At 45.5% G+C, this 25,669-nt stretch overlaps 1 protein-coding gene across 1 annotated transcript in view; it reads left to right on the top strand.

Moving 5' to 3' along the window:
* The first annotated feature begins 17,168 nt into the window (after positions 1-17,168).
* Positions 17,169-25,669, top strand: part of LOC138357935 (dentin sialophosphoprotein-like) — a 28,328-nt gene continuing 19,827 nt past the window's right edge. The window contains exons 1-2 of the mRNA XM_069315115.1: positions 17,169-17,261; positions 18,393-18,621. Of these exons, the coding sequence (XP_069171216.1) occupies positions 17,169-17,261; positions 18,393-18,621 (322 nt within the window). The remainder of the gene's footprint in view (positions 17,262-18,392; positions 18,622-25,669) is intronic.

The following is a 25,669-nucleotide window of genomic DNA, read 5'->3' as shown; positions in this document are numbered from 1 at the left end:
ACTTTCTAACCTTCAAAACCAGGTTTTCTACCCTATGATGTCGACCACATTTTGAAGATTTTTCTAGAATTCACGAATGTCTGGCATTCAGGGACGTCATCCCAGCCCTCAAGGACGTCATCCCAGCCTCCAAGGACGTCATTCCTGCTACAGGACCTTAACCAGGCCTCCGCAGACGCCTCCTGCATACTACTGGTACCTACCAAAGAAACAATGACCAGCTAAACAAAACGTTTAATCGAGCCCGCCTTTCTAACCAATAAATTTGCCCTTGCCTTAGCTAATCGTACTTCACTAAACATTGCCTCACCTAATGTTGCTTCATCTAACCTTACCTCAGCTTATCCTGCCTCGTCTAACACTCCCTCAACTTAGTCTGCTTCATCTAACCCTACCCCAACTTGTCTAGCTTTAAATAATCAAGCTTCAATAAACTTAACATCACCGCCCCCGGTTCGCCTCATCTAGCCTCACCTCTCCACACAGTAATACCTATCTTAATCAAACCTCTGTTCATTGTGGTACAGGAAGGTTTAGCTGATACTGGATACCAAAATAGGGGAGGATATAACAGGCTTAGTGATTATCTGCGAAGAACAAATGAAGGGGAGAGAGCAATAAGGGATGGAAGGAAACAGGATGAGGGGAAGAAAGGTGGTAAAATGGAAGGAGATATCAGAGGATTATTGAGATGAAGGTGTGAAGGGCGAGTGATAAAGAGAGAGAGACACACAGAATAATATAACAAGGTAATGCACTGTGGGGGCGAAAAATAAAAGACTGTGAGAGGCAAACAATAATGGAAGAACGGACGTAATGAGGATTACAAACGTTGAAAAAGGTGAGGATGAAAACAAGGGAGGAAACTAAGTGATAGGGATCACAGACGGAGATAATGGAAGAGTGTTTAGTTACATGTTAAGATGAGAGACGTTATAACTTGTTGAGGACACACTTTCTCACAGCTGGGGAAAATAAAGTATGTTAAAACAGTCTGTAGATATCTCCAACTTGAATTCATTATTCTGTGTTCATCTCAGGTAGATATTTTATCCTAATTTATATCCCTCATTTTAACCTCCTTTCATTCATTTGTACATTCAGTTATATCCTCGCTTCTATACCGTTCTATGCAATGTGAATTGAGATTAGAGAATTTACATCCATCTGACACGATATGAACTGTCCGACACTTCGTCCCGATGTGACCTGCCCGGCCCTCCTGTTCGATGTATACCAAAAGCAAATATGCTCCTTCAAATGTTTTCGCAAAGCAAATGTTTAATTTTCATGAGCTATTCATGGAATAAATAACAAACTCGGACATAACTGCAAAAAATGCAATAACCGAGACGCATTTAAGTCTCGTAAACAATTTCTTCCAGAATTTAACTCTTTCGCAATACCATTGGTCAGATTGAAAAAATACACATATTTTTAACGCTCAAGTCATTGATTAACTTTCCAATTCCGGCACGAAACGAATAATTTAGTTTTGCTACGTAAAACTCAGAAGTGCAAATTTCTGTTATATCTTCTTAACTATTATAAACATTGCAGACACAAATGCCACGAAGCAAATTACATTAACACAAGACAACATTTCCAAGCAGACATTTTAACAAGGGCTTCCAACACACATAAAGAAAGCCATATATAGACAAACCGGTTTTTTGTATAGACATTTCTTCTGGAATGAATTTTGTTTAGTAAATGTATTGAAAGTGTACGACCTACAGCTGTATATGATCTATTACATGAGGAAATCGATGAAAAAGTGGATTAAGTAGGTTGACAGACCTGACGTCGCACATTTCAACTACTTGTAAAACACTCATCTTAGCAGAATATCTTAGCTTACGTGCGCTTATAACTAGATATAGTTAGAGAGATATAACTTGATACAATCGCAAGATATTACTTATTTTATGGGAAAATTATGGACAGATCTACCTGCATGATAATTTATGTAATTTAATCACAAGGGCACTTGATAATTTAGATTTTCCAAGTTCTGTGACACTAGATATAAGCAGAGTTACGCTGACGGCCGAAGTACAGTAGTTATCTTCCTCGAATCTTGGTAATCTTCTCTTCCGCCTCATGTCCCTCCTTTTCCTTCTCCGTTTCTGCAGTAGAGTATATTTGCTTGTGGTCAATGAAAATAATTGTCCTTAGACTTCTCGAAGCTTGTTACGAGCGAAGTGTCGTCCAAAATAAAGGAATACTTTATTGTACTTATATTCGAATACAAACACTCGAAAATGAGATTGGACTAACGCTCCAAGATTTTTCTTAATAAATAGCGAAGATTGTGACCAAAATACTTCTTTCCCAAACCATGAACAAAAATGCAGTCAGATTGGAAGAAAAACTGAATAAACACGAGTTATGCAAGGGCAGGATCTCTGCAAGGTGTGCAGAGAGGGAAGGAGGAGTAGGAGGAGAAAGCTAGGTGTTGTGTGGTGCAGGGTGGACACCGTGTGAAGCAGCTAAGAGGAACAAAGGCGTTGTACAGGCGGAGAGCGATATAAAAGCCATTAGATGAGTGAGGATGTAAAACTAGAGGGGGTTATCTTGAGATGATTTCGGGGCTTTTAGTGTCCCCGCGGTCCGGTCCTCGACCAAGCCTCCACCCCCAGGAAGCAGCCCGTGACAGCTGACTAACACCCAGGTACCTATTTTACTGCTAGGTAACAGGGGCATAGGGTGAAAGAAACTTTGCCCATTGTTTCTCGCCGGCGCCTGGGATCGAACCCAGGACCACAGGATCACAAGTCCAGCGTGCTGTCCGCTCGGCCGATCGGCTCCCTGCCGGAGGGAGGCAGATGGGCACCACACATTGTCCGGTGATGTAAGTAGAACATAATGGACGGCGAGTCCTCGACGGAGTGTTCATTATGAAACACCATGGACACCATGGACACCATGGACCGATGAAACACTCCTCGACGGAGTGTTTCATCGGTCCATTGGTGTCTGTATGACAGGTAGTCCTGGAAGTCGTTCACTGGTCGATCGACGTAGAGAATAAGTGTAGGTTTTGGATGAATGCCAAGACACTTGGGAGAGTGCTGGGACTTCTGATAGATGATAATGGTACCTTAGAAAGTGCCGTGCACCTAGGTGTATGGCCGCTACAGCATTCTTTCCTTTCCTCATCAACACGTTCTCTTACTTTCTCTACTTCCCCCCCCCAGTTCCTATTTTTCTCCAGCTTTCTTTCTTCCGCTTACCATACCCATTTCACCATATTACTCTCACCCTCCCTCACTGCCTCCCTTGCTGCCTCCTTCTCTATCTTCTTCATCAATCCCGTACTAATTCCTTCCTGCTAAGAGGGCACATGATAAGCCTGCCTCTTCATCACTGTCTTATCTTCCTTATCTCTCTGTCTTCCTCCTCACCTCATCTACCTCCTTCTCTGCCTGTTCACGATCCTGCTTCTTCACTCCTCTTGTTAGCGCTCCCTTTCCGTTTCCTCTTTCTGTTAACGGCCCACTAATTCCGTTCCCTCTTCCTGTTAACGGCCACCTGTTCCGTTCCCTCTTCCTGTAACCCGTTCTTGCTATCATACAATATTTTCTCATCCATTGCCCTCTTAAATCTCACAAGCCGTTCACTCTCCCATGCCGTTCACTGAACCCGTTCACTCTGTCGTGTCGTCGTTCACTCTCCCTGTCCTGTAACTCCTCGTTCGTTCCATCCCGGGCCTTTAAACCGGCATTTTTGCATTTTTTGAGTTTTCATTTTCGATTCCCCCTCAAAGTTTTAATTGCTGGACTTTGGAAAGTTTTTCAATTGTCTTCGTTTATATTCCGTTTTCTTTAGACCGCGCGGGAAGACAACGCAAGACATTTTTCTGGCGTTATAAACATTTTTGGGAGAGAGGCGATGGGGGAAGTGAGAGGGAACGGGTGAAGAGGATGAGAAGGGGGAGACATTGGGGGGGGGTGAGACTAAGAATAGGTGGGAGAGAATTGCTGAGAGAGGTTAATGGCTGAGAAGTGTAGGGGACGCGAATACGAATTAAAGGGAAGATTGGAGAAGAGAGAGGAAAGAGAATGTGATATAGGTGAAAATGTGAAAAAGGGAAGAATGATTGAGAAGAAAAAGGAGGAATGGGGAGAGCATGGAGGGAAAGGGGCAGAGGGCTTGACAAGAATATGTATGGAATAGGAGAATAAAAAAAGGGAATGGGGGGATGGGTCAATATGGATGAGAAAGAGAGAGGGTAAGATGGGGGAAATTGATGAGAGGAAAGATTAAATATCATGAAGAACTTATGGGGTGATGGGTGTGGTGATGGGTATGGTGATGGGTGTGGTGATGGGTGTGGTGATGGGTGTGGTGATGGGTATAGTGAACAAAACATCAACCGGCGGGTAGAAAGGCGGGGTCCATGAGCTGAGTTATGTACACACACATATTGATTCCCGGCTGAGGCAGAAATAAATGGGCAGAGTTTCTTTCGCCCTGATGCATCTGTTCACCTAGCAGTAAATTGGTACTTGGGAGTTATACAGCTGCAACGGGCTACTTCCTGAGGGTGTGTGTGTGTGTGTGTGATACGGTGATATTATATGTAGCAGACATATAAAAATATATTGGTTAGAAAGGCGGGATCCAAGAACTAATAGCTAGAATCCGCAGGCACAAATAGTAAATACACACACCCATACACGCACATACATTGTCACATATACAAATATAAAAACACATACATACACTCACACGCGCTAAAAGTTTTATCGGCAAAGAAATTCTGCTTACTGCTTCACACCAAATCAGGCGAAAACGTGTTTCAGAAAGTTACTGTCGCGCTTGTCAGGTAGAAAATTTTTGCAGTGAAGTTTTGTTTCATCGGACAAGAACGCCATTTGTCGACCAAGATTCTTTAGTCAGTGCTACGTCTCAACTCTGACTCGTCAGCTGGGAGAGACTAAACCTTACTCAGCATTAACACTGCCAAGCAGACCACACCACCAAACTTCTTGTTGTTTTAGATACAGCTACTGGGGAAAAAAAATTCCATGTAGCACGGGCTATGTGGGCTCGTAAGTGGAGGCTCTTTGGATCTATTATCATTATCAACAGCTGATAGCCAAACTTACTTAGTGGCACTACGGGAACGTACTGCCACACTGAGAAGTGGCACGCTACCACACTTACTGGGGCGCTACACCACATCAGTTACCAAGATACAGTACTATACTTTTTGGTGGACTACACATGCTCAACTTAGTGTCGTCGTTTACCCTTCAATCATGTTTCTAAGAGTAATGCGTTCCCATACCCATCATGTTTCCCAGTGCTCAATGTTGCCTTCAATTCCACATCACCTCACTGCAAACATCCCCCGAGGAAAAAAAGGCACAAGTGTTCCTCATTTCCATCTCTACCGCCTCAATTACCACCCATCTCCGCCTTCCACACTAACACAATCCCACAGCCCCCATAATCACGCATTTCCACCTACCACACTAACCCATCCCCACCTCCCCCATAACCATCCACTTCCACCTACCACACTAACCCATCCCCACCTCCCCCATAACCATCCACTTCCACCTACCACACTAACACAATCCCACAGCCCCCATAATCACGCATTTCCACCTACTACATTAACCCATCCCCACCTCCCCCATAACCATCCACTTCCACCTACCACACTAACACAACACAACAATAGCAGGCCTTACAGTCGACCGCTTCCGACTCAGCTCGCCCACTCACCTTAACGTCATATTGCTTATTTGCCAGGGATTGTGGAGCTCCTGTGGGAGGCTCTGCAGCAGCTATGACGTCCACACTCTCCGGACACCGTCGTAACCGGTTGTTTGGTCCCGTCGTTACCAGAGGATTACTGCAGGATTGTGCGTCTCTTCCCCAGAGTCGCACGCAAGTCTAGATCCTGTTTCCTAGCCTTTCTTGTAATGTTTATAGCAGAGGAAGCTGGCTCGGCTCTTATAAAAAGAGAAAAACCATTCCATGGCTATTTTTGTCCTCTCGGTCGCTAGTGTCCTTCTCCTGGTCGCTAGTGACCTTCTCCCGGTCGCTAGTGACCTTCTCCCGGTCGCTAGTGACCTTCTCCCGGTCGCTAGTGTCCTCCCGGTTGCTAGTGTCCTCCCGGTCGCTAGTGTCCTCCCGGTCGCTAGTGTCCTCCCGGTCGATAGTGTCCTTCTCCCGGTCGATAGTGTCCTCCCGGTCGATAGTGTCCTTCTCCCGGTCGATAGTGTCCTCCCGGTCGCTTGTCTCCTTCTCCCGGTTTCGGCCGTGCTACTGGTCACTAGCGCAAACCTCCCAACCCTTGTTGTTCTTCCGGCTTTTCAGCCTCATCTTCCCGGACCCCCAGTCGTTCTCCCGGCCTCCTACACTCGTCCTCCAGTCCCCCACCCTCCCACTCTCGTCCTCCAGGTCCCCACCCTCGTCCTCCAGTCCCCCACCCTCCCACTCGTCCTCCAGGTCCCCACCCTCGTCCTCCAGCCCCCCACTCTCGTCCTCCCGGCCACTTCCATAACAGGTTTATGTCTGAGGTGTCAGCTGGTGGCCGTCTCATTACTGCCATGGTTCTCATTCTCCGTCCACCGCTATTGTCCTCCCCTCCTGCAGCCATCTCTCTTGTCTCCTCTCCCTCCCTCCTGCAGCCATCTCTCTTGTCTCCTCTCCCTCCCTCCTGCAGCCATCTCTCTTGTCTCCTCTCCCTCCCTCCTGCAGCCATCTCTCCTCTTGTCCCCCTCCTGCAGCCATCTCTCCTCTTGTCTATCTCCCTCATCTTCACTCGTCTCTCACATTAGCCTCTTTACATCTTTACCTCTCTCAAACATGTAGACAGACAGACAGAGAGAGAGAGACATAGACAGACAGGAGTGAGGAAGACTGGTGTTCGTGTATGCAGCAATATCCTCGCCTTATCAGCATCTTACTGTAGCCCAGACTGACCTCCGCTGTACCAGGCTGCTCTTATGCAAGAGGTTTGCACTCCACAACTAAGTATTGAAGGCGCCACTCCCCTTAACAATAACAACAGGAAGGCTTGAGTAAGCGAGCGCTGATGATGGGACGCTCTCATTAACACGATGCGGCACTCAGCCCTCAGTCGAGGCTTTGTGTTTTGTTTTCATTGATATACTTCGTCGTTATTCATTTATTCAGTCTTATTTACTTTTCCCTCTCTCAACACTCTCTCTTTTCTGCTTTATCTGTACATTAATTTATGTTACAGTTTCTTTCACTATATGTTTATTTTCTTCGAGAAGAATCCAAAAATTAAATGTCCTCATCATCAGGAGTTTCTTTCCGGAATATCGGGATATTTGTAAAATTGTGCAGGAGGTCGTAGGCAATATCGCCTGCAGATGATTAGGAAAGTATTGTTTTCTAATATTAATTCTATGATGGTACCTGCAAAAGCCACTTTTCACGCCCTGCCAGCTGCCTCCATCAAGGACGAGTGATTCCATCCCACATTCCTTCCTAAAAACTCTTACCTTGGCTAAATGTTGCCTCACCTTCCTCACTTCCCTAAAGTTCCTTTCTCAATTTTTAGGCAAAATGATACCACTACATACATGATACCACTACTGCAAGCATAAGAAATATTGCCGGAACAACCGTGGACATTTTCAAGAGGAAACTAGATTTATTCCTCCAAGGAGTGCCGGACCAACCGGGCTGTGGTGGGTATGTGGGCCTGCGGGCCGCTCCAAGCAACAGCCAAGTGGACCAAACTCTCACAAGTCAAGCCTGGCCTCGGGCCGGGCTTGGGGAGTAGAAGAACTCCCAGAACCCCATCAACCAGGTATCAACCAGGTACACAACTCTTGCTATTGCGACTCATTCCATCTCAACGCGACTAATGACCTCCTTCTCTTCTTCTTTCTACACTTCCTCAATTGAGACGTTCCCAAAATAAACTTTGAGTCGTATCCTGCAGCTAATCTTTCCTGGCTCAAATCTTAAACACTTTTCCTTGTCATTCTGCCGCTCGGTTGCCAAAGTTTCGTCATCGATAAGTTGGTGGGTCTCGCGGGACGAGAGATGCTTCATCTTCCCGCTCATCTCCAAGACTCCCCGAGCAGTTTTCCTAGGTATCTCATTTTTGCCTGAATGATAGAAGGCTTAGATCCTCTATTATACAATGCATGATGACTGCAGCAATTCGACAAGACGTAGATTTTGGTGACACTTGGGGAGCCGATTGAGCTGAGAAGATAAAGTTCATAGTAGAATTACTTCGACGTGTTAGAAAGATGAAGACCATTTGTGATGTAGTAATGTTGTTGATAATTACAAGTATGTCACTGTGATACAAAGAGCATGTTTTCTGCAGGCACAGGACTACATCTGTCCTTGTAAGACCACTTCCTCGGAATGTATATATTTACGCTGTTAAAAACTTACAAGATACAACATTGATGACCAAACCCCACTTCAGAAAGTGAAGAGACGACGACGTTTTGGACCTTCCTGGACCATTATCAAATCTATACGACGTGATAATGATCCAAGAAGGACCGAAACGTCGCCATTTCTTCACTTTCTGATGGTCATCATGTCGTCAGCCTCGTTATTGTGACTCATCGTCTGCAGACAGAGACATTCAAGAGCCATATTTGGAAAGTTAATCGTGACCGCATTCTGAAGGTAAATTTGCACAGGGACCAGCGCATCAGAGATAGACTACCGGACAGACCAGTACCAGTTGGTCAGGAATGAATGAAAATCACTTTGAGAAAACAGTATCAAGGTTGGTTTAGATCTGTGTATAACGTTGCAAGTATATAAGATACTCATGTACGGAAATAAGTATATTAGACTATGATATCTTGGACTTTTTCTGTGATTTGCTGGACAATCGTGGGATCTCCTGGAGCACATGATGTTGTCTTGATCACCTTGGGTTCTCTTTGACTACCTAGTGAGAAGGAAGGTGGGGGGAGGGGGGGTCGTCTCCAGAGCACCACCGTACCTCCTAGCTCAGAGTGGAGACTTGAGGTTATCTTGAGATGATTTCGGAGCTTTTTAGTGTCCCCGTGGCCCGGTCCTCGACCAGGCCTCCACCCCCAGGAAGCAGCCCGTGACAGCTGACTTACACCCAGGTACCTATTTTACTGGCGCCTGGGATCGAACCCAGGATCACAAGTCCAGCGTGCTGTCCGCTCGGCCGACCGAAAACTTCAGGCTATTTTTGACCGCCATGAAGTTTCCTTAACCATCTTGGAGACTGCTAGATCAATGCAGAGCCTCGCGGAACCACCTGAACTAACCTTGATCCTCTTGAATCAATGCGGGATCTCCTGAAAAAAAAAGCAACCGTAGGTCTTACTGGACCACCGCCGCATCTCCTGGACCACCGCCGCATCTCCTGGACCACCGCCGCATCTCCTGGACCACCGCCGCATCTCCTGGACCACCGCCGCATCTCCTGGACCACCGCCGCATCTCCTGGACCACCGCCGCATCTCCTGGACCACCGCCGCATCTCCTGGACCACCGCCGCATCTCCTGGACCACCGCCGCATCTCCTGGACCACCGCCGCATCTCCTGGACCACCGCCGCATCTCCTGGACCACCGCCGCATCTCCTGGACCACCGTCGCTTACACACAGAAATCACAATAGCGTGATGCATCAAATGAACAAATCCACAAGGGCCGTGAAGTAAGGGCGAAGAGGTAGAACCGCCTATTGACATAGCTCGAGTGCATGGGGGAGTTGTATAAAACCCTGGTTTGTGTCTCGGAGAGGCTGCAGGATCCAAGTAAGTTAGGTACAACTTCTGGTTTCAACTCTTTTTGACCATGTCGTAGCTCAGTCGATTAAGGCAGCGTCTGGGATGATCTCGGATGTAGGTTCGAATCCTCGTCACGGCTCTTGTGGATTTGTTCACCGTCGCTTCTCCTGGACCACCATCACTACTAGACCACTATCGAATTCCGAGATTACTAATTACTAAATATAAACCTGCTATCGAGGTTCCTACAGCCCCCTAAAGACATACAGTATGTCAAATTTCCATATTTAGGCTGGATAAGTTATTACATTAGGGGCGTCACGCCCGGGACTCTCTCCCCTTACCCACTTCTCCTTCTCTCAGTCTCCCTTTCTTATCTGTTTCCCTATCTCCCCTCCCTTTTACCCGTCTTCCCAGTACAGCGTTCACCATCAACCATCCTAATTCACTTTTAATATGTTAGATGAATCTCAGTGAGGATGTGTGTTTTTTTATTCAGCGTTTGGAAATTAGTTGAATTTGTCATTTAATGTTTAGTTCCCATACTAGCAGTTTTGATTTACGGCGCTTACAGCTGTCCAAATAATTTCCGTGAAAACCTCAAATTTCGGATCCCGTCTTACACCGCACTTGAGGTCCCTTCACTTACATTGCCAAGCCTCCTATTTTTGTTATCAGTTCTACGAACATGAAGGAACTTACAGTTCCTTAGCTGATACTCAACCATGTTTCAGTGAGGGCTATTATGTGTAACTCTTCATTACATCCCAGTGTAATGAAGAATTACATGTTCATGCAACATGTTCATCAGAGACAGACGCCATTATGTCACACACCACCACGTCACGTACCAAGTCACGCATCAACTTGCCACACACCAGGGCAAAGTTGCCACATCACTTCCGACAAAGAGACTACAAGTCAGCAGTGTTGCATCAGTAGAGAGCCACAACCCGGTGGAAGCCGGTCGGCCGAGCGGACAACACGCTGGATTTTTAATCCTGTGGTACCGGGTTCGATCCCAGGCGCCGGCGAGAAACTATGGACAGAGTTTCTTTCACCCTATGCCCCTGTTACCTAGCAGTAAAATAGGTACCTGGGTGTTAGTCAGTTGTCACGGGCTGCTTCCTGGAGGTGGAGGCCTGGTCGAGGACCGGGCCGCGGGGACACTAAAGCTCCGAAATCATCTCAAGATAACAAATCAAATCATCTCAAGATAACCCGTCACGTGTAGCGTCCTTCAGTATTACCAATACGGATCATTTATGTTTTTGTTAACTGTTACAACACATTTAATTTTCACCATTAATTAACAATTTCTCTTTGCTCTTTGCACGTTTAGCAACTGTGAATTGGTGTTTCAGCATTTTTCCACGCAGAAGCGAACCAACTAAACGGATGAGATTATTAAATTTAATTGGATTGTCCAATGAATGCATTGACCAAAAATGCCTTTGTTGTCGAGCTTGCATATATATGGTCTCATTTGTAGTGTTTACACCCCCTGCTTTAGCAGCGGCGTATGCAGCGGTAGTTAATGAAAGTGAAAAGATATGAATGTAAGCAGAGAAAAAGAGCAATTACATTTATCTGGAGCCAGATAGTTTAAAAAAGTAACACCGCTGGCCTATTAATTGACTAATATCCTTAATTTTCAAAGAGCGTCTATAGCAGTAATGGCAGTATAATTAGCCCAAGAAATAGCAGCAGCAGCAACAGTCACAACACCAGCAGCCACAGTACCAGCAGCAGCAGCAGCAGCAACAGTCAAACACCAGCAGCAGCAGCAGCAACAGTCACAACACCAGCAGCCACAGTACCAGCAGCAGCAACAGTCAAACACCAGCAGCAGCAGCAGCAGCAACAGTCACAACACCAGCAGCCACAGTACCAGCAGCAGCAGCAGCAGCAGCAACAGTCAAACACCAGCAGCAGCAGCAGCAACAGTCACAACACCAGCAGCCACAGTACCAGCAGCAGCAGCAACAGTCACAACACCAGCAGCCACAGTACCAGCAGCAGCAGCAGCAGCAGCAATAATCACAGCACCAGTTTTGGATGTAAGCAACACTGGAATGTGAAGGCCAGCACCAAGCCAGGTACACACCTACCAACTCCTATATGACAGCAGCACTGGACGCAGGAACGTGGAGTCCAATGCCAAGTCTGACACAAGTGCCAATAAAGCCATAACTGCCACAAACTTGGAGACTTTGACCCCGTCGGCTGCCGGAAGAGAAGTTGTTGACTTTTCATTGTTGCCACAGTGACCCTTACATTGAGACTCAAAGTAGTGATAGTGTCATTGTAGCGAGACACCATATACAAATGTTAGTGCTGCTATGGTGCTACAAAAAGAGGAATGTTAGTGCTGCTGTGCTGATCGAGACGTCAGACAGGAATATTTGTGCTGCTGTGAGACGTCAGACAACAATGTTAGTGCTGATGTGGTGACATTTTCCTCTAATGACTACCATTCTTTCCTCAGCATCCCATTGCTGCCTTCCCTTCTCTCCTTCCTTCATTTCCCCAGCTCCTTCATTGATGCTCCCCACCCCCAACACTCCCCCTACAAGGTGGTTCTCCTACACCTCCCACTGCTGCCCCTTTGGTGACTCCCATCCCATCTTCCTTCCAGTGCTGTCCTTCCTTCCTCCTCCTCCTCCTCCAGCTCTCCGCTGCCACAGGGAGCTCGTGGCAGCCACACAAATGGACTGACGTTGTTCTTGGCAGATTAATTGCCCAAAACTCTCAACACATTCAGCCTCCCGTGTCTCGGACCAGGAGTCTGCTGCACATTAGTCTTAGTCCTCTCAGAAATAATTGCGAATCTTATTCCCGTCTCCGCCTGTCTGTCTACATTTGTTTTAGAGCTATGTTTGTCTGTCTGATTCTCTCTCTCTCTCATACAAAAACAATTACATCCAAACAAGGTTGTTTAAGAATAGCTTACTGTGAAGAATAAATGTAACTTTGTCCTTAAAGAGAGATGTTTTGTTATTATATTTTTTGGTTATAATAATTTCTTTTGGCACGTCATTTAAGGATTTTGCCATTCGACTAAATAAAAGCAATTTGATTAACATTAGACAGAAACGCATATCAATAAAGAATTTATGAAATAATATCTATCAGATAATCGCAAATACATTTATTGTCATCTTTAAATTGTACTTAATTTTTCAGATTTCCAGACAAATATATTTATTTCCTTTAAATGGGTTAAGTCGATTTGTTTTTTTTAACTACAGATTAATTAATTATGGTGGTGCGTCCACTGACACCTACCGGTTCATACCTGTGTGCAAATAAGGCGACTACAACTGAACTCGATGTTCTGGAACCGAGCATTTCAATGATTTGTAAAGGATGACTTTATCGGAGCAAAATGATAAAGATCTACCATTAAACACAGTATTGAAACGTCCATTTTCACTGCCTTCCTGCTTTTAGTATTCATTGCCCTTGTTGGGTGTTGCTAACCAGACAGCTGCTGCCAAAATGATGCAGGAAGCAATTCCTCTCTACTTCCACCAGTCTACTCTCTTCCCACCTCTCACACAGTACATGACACTAGGTGAGGAGACACTCACCTGGTGTACTTAGCGAGTACACACACCCTCCTCACTTCCTTCACTTTCCCTTGTCTAAACATTACCCTTCCTTTACCCGCTTCCCCATTCCTTCTCTCCTCTGTGAAAGGGTAAGCAACTGTTTGGTTTCACATGTACCCGAGACCTGAAGAACCTCTTCGCCAGTCACGCGTCATCTGCAGTAAAGTCTTATTCTCCACTATATATATATTATATATATATATCGTTACTGACAGTCGGTTTTCAGAGTTACATTAATGGTGTTTTAGGAGGAAAGCCTGCCTGTTTGCCCGGACAAAATAAAACAATTTAACAATTTATATTCATTTGAGCTGAGTGCTTTCTGGTCCGAACAGATTTATAACAGAATAATGAGTGTTCTGTCTAACCAAATATTTTTCTTGACACTTTAAAAATGAGTCAATTTATTGTTTATGAAATATATTAACGCTCTGCATACAATCATTAAATATGAGTATGCAGAGCGTCATTCAAATGTCGAAAATTGCATATATATTTCAACGTAAAACAAGTTTAAAGTATATTCAATCGTTGATACAAACATACAGAAAACAATGCTAAACAAGTATACACAAACATTTATATGCACATACTATTGACACAGACTCAAAGTATACAAACATGTGCACAAACAATTCACACAGAAAAAAAACAAGCATATGTATACGCTAACAATCACCCCAGGAGTACACACACCACCAGTCACCCCAGGAGTACACACACACCCCCAGTCACCCCAGGAGTACACACACACCCCCAGTCACCCCAGGAGTACACACCACCAGTCACCCCAGGAGCACACACCACCAGTCACCCCAGGAGTACACACACCACCAGTCACCCCAGGAGTACACACACACCCCCAGTCACCCCAGGAGTACACACACACCCCCAGTCACCCCAGGAGTACACACCACCAGTCACCCCAGGAGCACACACCACTAGTCACCCCAGGAGTACACACCACCAGTCACCCCAGGAGTACACACCACCAGTCACCCCAGGAGTACACACCACCAGTCACCCCAGGAGTACACACCCCCAGTCACCCCAGGAGCACACACACCACCAGTCACCCCAGGAGTACACACACCCCCAGTCACCCCAGGAGTACACACCCCCAGTCACCCCAGGAGTACACACACCCCCAGTCACCCCAGGAGTACACACACCACCAGTCACCCCAGGAGTACACACACCACCAGTCACCCCAGGAGTACACACACCCCCAGTCACCCCAGGAGTACACACACCCCCAGTCACCCCAGGAGTATACACCCCCAGTCACCCCAGGAGTACACTCCACCAGTCACCCCAGGAGTACACACCCCCAGTCACCCCAGGAGTACACACCACCAGTCACCCCAGGAGTACACACCACCAGTCACCCCAGGAGTACACACACCACCAGTCACCCCAGGAGTACACACCACCAGTCACCCCAGGAGTACACACCCCCAGTCACCCCAGGAGTACACTCCACCAGTCACCCCAGGAGTACACACACCACCAGTCACCCCAGGAGTACACACCACCAGTCACCCCAGGAGTACACACCACCAGTCACCCCAGGAGTACACACACCACCAGTCACCCCAGGAGTACACACACCACCAGTCACCCCAGGAGTACACACACCCCCAGTCACCCCAGGAGTACACACCACCAGTCACCCCAGGAGTACACACACCCCCAGTCACCCCAGGAGTACACACACCCCCAGTCACCCCAGGAGTACACACACCACCAGTCACCCCAGGAGTACACACACCACCAGTCACCCCAGGAGTACACACACCACCAGTCACCCCAGGAGTACACACACCACCAGTCACCCCAGGAGTACACACACCACCAGTCACCCCAGGAGTACACACACCACCAGTCACCCCAGGAGTACACACACCACCAGTCACCCCAGGAGTACACACACCACCAGTCACCCCAGGAGTACACACCCCCAGTCACCCCAGGAGTACACACCACCAGTCACCCCAGGAGTACACACCACCAGTCACCCCAGGAGTACACACCACCACCAGTCACCCCAGGAGTACACACACCACCAGTCACCCCAGGAGTACACACCCCCAGTCACCCCAGGAGTACACACACCACCAGTCACCCCAGGAGTACACACCACCAGTCACCCCAGGAGTACACACCACCACCAGTCACCCCAGGAGCACACTCCACCACCAGTCACCCCAGGAGTACACACACCACCAGTCACCCCAGGAGTACACACACCACCAGTCACCCCAGGAGCACACACCACCACCAGTCACCCCAGGAGCACACACCACCAGTCACCCCAGGAGCACACTCCACCACCAGTCACCCCAGGAGTACACACACCACCAGTCACCCCAGGAGTACACACACCACCAGTCACCCCAGGAGTACACACCCCCAGTCACCCCAGGAGTACACACACCACCAGTCACCCCAGGAGTACACACCACCAGTCACCCCAGGAGTACACACCACCACCAGTCACCCCAGGAGCACACTCCACCACCAGTCACCCCAGGAGTACACACACCACCAGTCACCCCAGGAGTACACACACCACCAGTCACCCCAGGAGCACACACCACCACCAGTCACCCCAGGAGCACACACCACCAGTCACCCCAGGAGCACACTCCACCACCAGTCACCCCAGGAGTACACACACCACCAGTCACCCCAGGAGTACACACCCCCAGTCACCCCAGGAGTACACACACCACCAGTCACCCCAGGAGTACACACCACCAGTCACCCCAGGAGTACACACCACCACCAGTCACCCCAGGAGCACACACCACCACCAGTCACCCCAGGAGCACACTCCACCACCAGTCACCCCAGGAGTACACACACCACCAGTCACCCCAGGAGCACACACCACCACCAGTCACCCCAGGAGCACACACCACCAGTCACCCCAGGAGCACACTCCACCACCAGTCACCCCAGGAGTACACTCCACCAGTCACCCCAGGAGTACACACACCACCAGTCACTCCACAGTCGTCGCTACTGTTCCCGTCCACTTCTTTCCATGCAACTAAAATTTACAGTTATGTGACTAACATTTCAAAATTAAGAAATATTACTCCTATGTGTATGCTATATGCAGCTTTATAGATCTCCGTTACCCCCCCCCCCCCCTCTCCCCTCCATCATCACACCAAAATTTGCATTCCTTAATTATATCGAAAAAAAGAGTTCGACTGTGAGCCAGTTAGATAATAACTGAAGATAATGGAGATGAGAAATGCTGGTCTTCCTATACCAAACATCATCCAGGTGGATAATTAACTCAAATTATACCTGCTGAAATTCTTAATTAATATGCAAATTTAGCTTTGATTCTCCTGCATACACGGCGTGATAATTACTTTACTATAATTTCTTTGGTCAAGATTTGATTTTTTTTTGCGGTGTTTTCACTTGATTTCAATCGAATGATTTAGAGCAATTAAACATGGGAACTACTGTTAACCTCTGACTATCATTACTTAGTGGACGCTTGTTTCCACACTGGAGGTTTGCTATTAGTCTCGTTAGGTGTGGTTAGTACATAATGGTGCACACTGCTACTTTGTTTTCAACTCCATCATACTCAGTTCCGTCGTACTCTGCCTCCTTTTGGCAGGGTGGAGGGACCAAGCTGTTGGGGTGAAGAGACCCCAGCTGCTGGGGGAGGAGAGACACCCAGCTACTGTGGAGGAGGGACCCCAGCTGCTCGGGCAATTAGCGAGGACAACCCAAGAAAATGTGGTCCTCAAAGCCCACAAAAGAAAACTTCTCCCAAAGAAGCAAAAATGCCAAAATCTGTTTGTCGATGGAGTAAGAGGAAGGAGGAAGAGAAGCAACAGCATCACAGACTGCGCTGCAACCCTTCCTCCGAATTGACAGTACAATACTAAATGTAATAAGTACATTCCTGAGTACATAGTACATAAATACACTTATTGTGATGTTATATTTACATCCCCATTTTCTGTTAATACGAAATTATAGGTTGAAGTTTTCGTGTTCAATTCTCAACGCATCCTTCGATTGGACAGTACGTTTTAATACTAAATATAATAAGTACATTCCTTACTGTCTGCATAGTACATAATTACACTTACTGTGCTGTTACATTTACCCCCCAATATATTCCTCATTTTCTGTTAGGACACTCAAAATTTTCGGATGAAGTTTTCATGTTAAATTGTATATACACAAGTTTTAAATATAAAGAATTTCTTTTTCAGTTTTATTAAACAATAGAGATTTTCTGAACAAATTGAAAACATCCTGAGTTACTTTATAATTTATGGAAAAAATTTAGTTTTGTTTTATTAGTTTTATAAAATTGTAATATCAAAAGAGCTATAAGTTAAGTACTAATTGTAATTAAGAAACAATACATGTTATTTACATGCTTGTCCTCCTACACTTCCCAGGTTAGGTTAGGTCGTGGTTTTCTATACAGCTTCTCAGGTAAATTCTAATATTCACAATATTTTGGTGCGATGCTGGCGATTAAGTGTATTTATGTACTGTGCCGATAGTCAGAATTTTACTTATTACATTTAGTACTAAAACGTACTGTCTATTCGGAGGATGGGCTGTGCAGTGACAGCAGCAGCGAATGCAGTGACAGCAACAACTGTGGCACAAGTCAGCCCATTCTCGCACTTTCTTTAAGTCAATATTGACTTATTAAATAATACGTGCATATGTGACATACTAATCTATTGTGAATATTTTCGTTTACCTTGTAAAGCTTCATAGAAAACACCGACCTTACCTAACCTTCTTAGTATGTTAAGATAAGCATCTTATTGCTTCGTAATTACAATTATTACTTAACCTATTATAGGTATAGTTTAAGTAATAATTGTAGTTATGAAGCAACAAGATGCTTATCTTAACATACTAAGAAGGTTAGGTAAGGTCGGTGCTTTCTATGAAGCTTTTTAAGGTAAACTAAAATATTCACAATAAATTAGTATGTCACATATGCACGTATTTAATAAGTCAATATTGACTATAAGAAAGTGCGAGAACGGGTTGCAGAAGTGAGAGCAGCAGCCAGCAGTGACAGTAATGACAAAGACAACAGCAAGAACATTGAAATCATCAGCGACAGTGACACCAAGAGAAATAGTAGTGATATCAGCAGCAGCACTGAGAGCAGCGACTGGTCTAACAATAGGAGCAGCAGTAGGGGTGTGATGGTCGTGGAGGTGGTGACAGCCGGAAAAAACCTTTCCCCTGTGTCAGGTAAACACGATATGAGAGGCATGTTACTTCAGATAGGATGGCAGGGTGAGATGGGAACAATTAAAACATGTTCCCTCACATTCCCCGGTCTTCCTGCCTTACTTTCTCTCCTTTCTTTCCCCGCTTACTTATTCTCCTTATCTCTTCCTCACTATTTGTTGTTGATATTTGTTTTACACAGGTACTAGAGTAGACGACACTTGACTCTTGTTAGCTCATGATAAACCTTAACTAACTAGGGGTTCCCAGAGTAAATAGGGGCGAACAGTTAAGGATTGGTGACCAGTCAATTACTACGTGTCGTTTTTGGTTCTTGACCGCCGGTAACCCGTTTCCCATCACGAGTTTACCGACCAAGGTGTGGGCATGCTGTTCCCTATACTGAGTTTACTGACAGTGTCCTGAATGATGTAGCCCATCCCTGGTTTGTCGGAACAAGAGGACGACGCTGCACACCAAGTTTAAAAACCCAGGTTTGCTGGCCCTTGGTTTACCGATCTATGTTTGCCAAGTCGACATCGCATGCCAAGTTTACCAACCTAGTCTTACCGAGGGGCGAAAAAGCACGTCGAGTTTACTGACCCAAGTTTAACAGCTCTGACCGTTGTCACCATATCTGATAATACCGATACAGATAAGGGAACATTATCACTACAGCTGCGGTTACCGAGGGTCGGCGCCCCCATCGTAGCATAATCCGAGTTTACCGACCAGGTACATGCCCTCATATGGCTCCATCCGAGTACCGCTGCAAGTGAGGCACGCCGTAGAGAGAGAGAGAGAGAGAGAGAGAGAGAGAGAGAGAGAGAGAGAGAGAGAGAGAGAGAGAGAGAGAGAGAGAGAGAGAGAGAGAGAGAGAGAGAAGATAAGGGAACTATGAGGAGAGAGCACCAAGCCATTACGTCTATATAGCACTTGGAAGACATCAGGATAGGGATTTGGGACGGAATGGGGAGAGAGAGAGACATAAAGAAGAGTTTGGAAGGTACGGCTGAGCGGGAAGAAAGACTGAAGCAATGTAGAGAGGTGAGGATGATCACACTGTCGCCCACGGGCCATCGCGCGGCGGAAATGGCGCGGACTGACCGCTTCCCTCAGAGATACGAGTGATGAAGCTGTTACCACAATAGTCATCTTGATGGATTTTATAGTGCCATTAGTGTTACACCTGGTGAGGTCACCATTATGGCAGGGGAGGTGCCCCCGTGCCCCGCTACCATAGCCATTCCTCAACCACACCCGTACATGCATTTACCACACGATCACTGTTAGAAATGACTATTAGAGGTCAGTCTAGACAAAATTAAGTTAATGGAGTTTGAGAGTAGTGATCTCTGTTGCGTCTGAAGGACGGATTAAGAAGAAGACTTCTAAAAAGAAATAAGAACTGGGGAGTAGACAAAGCCAACACTAACAACAGGAACAAACAGCAGCTTGTCATTCAACAATTGTAGTACCTATAGTTTCTAGGGACGAAACTGTTTGAATGTGAACTGTTGCACACAGATTTTTTTAATGTTTTGTACAATTTATTTTGTTGAAAGCCCCAAAATGGTAACAATTAAACTTCACCTTTCATTGGTACCATTTAAAAATTAATAGAGGCATGGTATACAGATCTTCTGTGCAGGTTCTTCAATGTTATGTTGGAGCCGGTCGGCCGAGCGGACAGCACGCTGGACTTGTGATCCTGTGGTCCTGGGTTCGATCCCAGGCGCCGGCAAGAAACAATGGGCAAAGTTTCTTTCACCCTATGCCCCTGTTACCTAGCAGCAAAATAGGTACCAGGGTGTTAGTCAGCTGTCACGGGGTGCTTCCTGGGGGTGGAGGCCTGGTCGAGGACCGGGCCGCGGGGACACTAAAAAGCCCCGAAATCATCTCAAAATAACCTCAAGAAGGTCCTACAATGTTATGTTACGTCCTGTAATGCTATGTCAGGTCTTGCAATGTTTTATCAGTTGCTGTAATATGTTTGTTCCTGCAACATATTTTCAAGTGTTGAAACACATTTGTGGCTAATATATAATATGCTACTACAACATATTATCGGCTAGTACAACATTATCTGCTACTATAACATATTATTGGATACTGCAACATATTATCAACTTCTACAACATATTTTCGGCTAGTACGACATATTATCGGCTACTAGGGCATATTATCGGCTACTAGGGCATGTTATCGACTTCAATATATTTTAGGCTACAATAATATTGATTCGGCTACTGCATAACCTATCTGATAACTTACTACGGCTACATGTTATCGGGTAAGGCTGCATAATATTGGTTACGGCTACAAAATATTGGCTACGGATACATAATATCGGCCATGATAACAGATTACCTCCACAAGATATTTGTTTTCAACACATTAACTAATGAATACTTTAAGCTCTGCAACCAGTAATTGGCTACGATAACATATAATTGGCCGTGGAAGAGGTAAATGGTCACTGTAACATATAGTTCCTCTTGCAACCTGTAATTGGTCGCTGCATCAAGTCCCAAGTTACCTGTCGGTCCTAATTGGCTTTCATGTGTCCCCGAACTGACGTTAACAAAGTCTTTTTTTGTTTCAAGTCTCGGGTAATGCGATGTCAGGTGGGTAATGATTCTTGCTGAGAAGGAGAGTTTCCTCGTCTTTCCTCAGAAGGTAAACCTGGAGTTTTAAAGGAAAATAATATGGTGTGTCGCCTGAAGTATTCCGGTAAACATTTATCAACATTTGCTGCCATGAACACAGGCGCTTCTAGTTTTTTATATCATTATTTCACTAGAGGAGGATGATGGCTTAGTTTTATGCCGTTGTATAATAATATTTAGTTACTATTTGTTATTTGCTTGTATTTATAGTGTGGCGCTACGTCTCCCTCTCACTGGCCCCAGTCATTTAGACTCAGTTAAACCTGCTCCTCCTCTATCCCATTAGATTGATTGATTGATGAAGATTAAGCCACCCAAAAGGTGGCACGGGCATGAATAGCTCGTAAGTGGTGGCCCTTTTGAGCCATTACCAGTATCAAGAGCTGATACTGGAGATCTGTGGAGGTGCGACTGCACCCTGCGTGACGGGAGATGTCTCCCGTGTATCCCATTATGTTACACCTTGCTCTTATAACACCGCCCACACCCATGGACCACACCCATGACCCACACCCATGGACCACACCCATGACCCACGCCCCCGTTCTCACCCATTCTTCACGCACTTCCTGACCCTCTCCCTCATCACGCACAATTTCCCGCATTATCCGGGCTGTGGGCAGAAAATAGTGGCTGTTTGCTTGGACGTTGTCATTGGAGCTTCCTCCTCTGCTCCACCGCCCAGAGCTCACCCCGTCTCCCCTCCTGGTCTTTTCTCTGCCCTGCCATTTCATCTTTTTTTTCTACCCCCAGTCTGCTTCATCACACTCCGACAATTCCCTGCCTATTCCCACTGCTCCCTGGTCGGGAGAGAGCCGACAGCACGCTAGACTTGTGATCCTGTGGTCCTGGGTTCGATCCCAGGCGCCGGCGAGAAACAATGGGCAGAGTTTCTTTCACCCTATGCCCCTGTTACCTAGAAGTAAAATAGGTACCTGAGTGTTAGTCAGCTGTCACGGGCTGCTTCCTGGGGGTGGAGGCCTGGTCGAGGACCGGGCCGCGGGGACACTGAAAGCCCCGAAATCATCTCAAGATAACCTCAAGATAACCTTGGTACCAGGTTCTACTCACCCAACAATCTAATTTTGATATTACAATATTATACCTCGTTATCGCTTTGCGTCATGGCAAGGTGTAACATATTTATATAATATATTATATATATATTATTAACGATTCCTAATCTCCGAGAATGCTGGTTTAGAAAATGGTAATCCAGTCCTGAATGATACTCCCCGGTGCTCTAGTATCCTAATTTTAAAGTTCCCTAATGAAACTCCCGATGTATCCAGCATTACAGCTGGAACAATTATACATATATACGATACTAGAGCACAGGGGAGGGAGGCACTTTATCTTTAAATTTAAGGCCCAGCGTTCGGGAAAACGATTCCAACTGTCTTGTTAGAAGAGTTGAGGACTAAGCGCCCTTGTGCTCTTGTGGAACTGGAGAGGCGCAAGTCAATCCTGACAAGAGCCTGCGCCTACCTGTCCGGCGCCGCAGGCAGAGGATGGCAGGGGGCAGGCAAGACAAGCATTCGGGAAGGAGCCAAAAGATAGCAATGACAGATGAGATACGACAGAATGCATAGGCACCAAGAGAACTATATGAATTAGATATGATAGCGGAAAATAGGTCGAGAGTCAGTACATTAGATAATAGTCAGTGAGATAGATAGGGATCAAGAGCGAACAGCTCGATCCTGCAGGCACAAATAGTAAATACAATTAGTGAACACGCACACGCACACACACACACACACACACATCTGGCTCTTTGGTCAAACAGGTGTGTGTGTGTGTGTATTCACTTAATATTCACCTAGTTGTGCTTGTAGGGGTTGAGCTCTGCTCTTTCGGCAGAGCTCAACCCCCTCAAGCACAACTAGGTGAATACACACACACGCACACAAATTTGACCAAAGAGCCAGAGCTCAACCCTCTCAAACACAACTAGGACAGTACACACACTCACACACACACACACACACACACACACACACACACACACACACACCAAGTTCACCCCAAGTAAATGTAAGGTAATGAAACTAGGCGGGGGAAATAGAGGCCAGACACTGGATACCGAAAAGGAGATGAAGTCCTCCACGAAACGGACCGAGACAAAGATCAAGTTGATATCACGCCAAACCTGTCTCCTGAAACCCTCATCAAAAGAATAACATCGGCAGCGTATGCGAGGGTGGCCAACACCAGAACTGCCTTCAGAAACCTGTGTAAGGAATCATTCAGAACCTTGTATACCACATATGAGGCTAATCCTGGAGTATGCGTCCCCAGCATGGAGCCCATACCTTGTCAAGCACAAGACGAAGTTGGAAAAAATAATCAAAGGTATGCCACTAGGGTAGCCCCAGAACTAAGAGGCATGAGTTACGAGGAAAGACTGCGTGAACTGCACCTCACATCGCTGGAAAACAGAAGATCTCGGGGAGACATGATCACCACATTCAAAATTCTTAGGGGAATTGGCAGGACAGACAAGGAAGGATTATTTAAAACGGGTGGTACACACACAAGGGGACACAGGTGGAAGCCGAGTACCGAAATGAGCCACAGAGACATTAGAAAGAACTTTTTCAGTGTCAGAGTAGTTAGTAAATGGACTGCACTAGGAAGTAATGTGGTGGAGGCTGACTCCATACACAGTTTCAAATGTAGCTATGATAGAGCTCGAGAAGATCATTAACCTGGACACCAGTAGATTGATGTTTGAGAGGCGGGACCAAAGAGTCAAAGCTCAACCCCAGTAAGCACAACTAGGTGAGTACACACACACACACACACCGTGAAAACAACAGCATAATTAGTTAATGCTCCTTAGAAGAACAAAAGCTCATTAAGTATCTCAGTGTTCAAGAAGAAGTCAAAACAAAGTTGTGGAAATTTAAGTTTCTCGAGTGCCCAAATACCCCAGCTCAAGACACATTTTTAAAACGCCTCAAGTTTCTCCAACAACTCGACACTAAACTCAAACAAAACTTTTCAATAACTCTCTCAAACCATCTCTTTAAGGGTCCCAATTTTCGATCAGTCGAGTTCATAACAACCCCCCAGGCTTCTTGAACAATCTCGAACTTCTTGAACCACCCTGGCCTTCTTGAACAAGTAATTCCGGGCCTCATGAACAACCCTGGGCTTTTTGAACATCCTGGGCTTCTTGAACAAGTAATTCCGGGCCTCATGAACAACCCTGGGCTTTTTGAACATCCTGGGCTTCTTGAATATCTAGCCCCCTGGCTTGTTGAACAACCCCTACCTCTATCTCTACCTAAGCCATCATCACCACTACTACCACCACCACAACTCCTACCAGCACCACCACAATCACAACTCCCACCAGCCACAACAGCACCACGAAAACGTCCGGAATTAATCCTTTGCGAGCTGGCATTTACTCCTACGAAACACATAATATTCTCCCAGAAACTGGGATCATTCCATAAGGAATTGATTTAATGAAACTGATTTTGTAATTGATCTGAACCTGGTGTTAATCCCACAAGAAGATAAATATCAGCAACTCAATTTGCCATGAATCTAACTCGGGAAAAACAAAGATATTAATCCTGTTAATCCGTATTATTCATTCCGAACACCGATGCTTATCAAATCCCCGAGACTAACTAGATAAGTAATCATTCTGTAAACTAGTATGAATTATGCAAGTTTATTCTATCTGAAAGCAGAAGTTAATCCTCGTTTCCACGTAAAATTTTTACGTTAATCGGGTAGATTTCAGCGGATTTTCTATTTAATACGTTTGAGTATTAAGGAAGTCTTGGTGCTCTCAGAACTCACATGGAAAGCCTCAACCAAGCTAATTAGTTTCTGGAAATTTTCTTGTTCATTCCATTTAAATGAAACAATTAAAATTATTGATCACATTAGAATCTGATTTAATCCCTCGTGAATCTAATATGAATCCTGCTAATCCTTAGTTAATCTGATTTTTATTCGGTTAATCCCTTAGAGAATCTGATATTAATCCTGTTACTCCCTCATGCCAACACAATTAATCATTCGGTAATCTAACGTAAATCTTGTGCATTTCTGGAGGAATATTATCACAATTACTCCGGTGTAAACTAATGTTAATCCCGGTAAAATATCATTAATCGTGGAAATCCTTCGGTAATGGCAGTCGCAGAAACACGTCCGAAGTAAAGTCTTTTAGCGATTAATTTTGTTTCTCGTTAGTAATTAAATTTCTGCATTAATTAATTCCCATATTACAGCCTCGTTTTTTTAATTATTTATATTTGATTTTAATTGTTTAATTATTTATAATTAAAATAGTTGTTCCTGTTGTTGTTGGCATTGCAAAAATAATAATAATAATAAATTGTTATTTTTTTGTAGCTTTTTGATATTAGTTT

This window comes from Procambarus clarkii, chromosome 80 (genome assembly GCF_040958095.1).
Source record: "Procambarus clarkii isolate CNS0578487 chromosome 80, FALCON_Pclarkii_2.0, whole genome shotgun sequence".
Taxonomy (NCBI): Eukaryota; Metazoa; Arthropoda; class Malacostraca; order Decapoda; family Cambaridae; genus Procambarus; species Procambarus clarkii.
The sequence above is the reverse complement of the archived record's forward strand: the minus strand, read 5'-3'. Positions and strand labels throughout refer to the sequence as shown.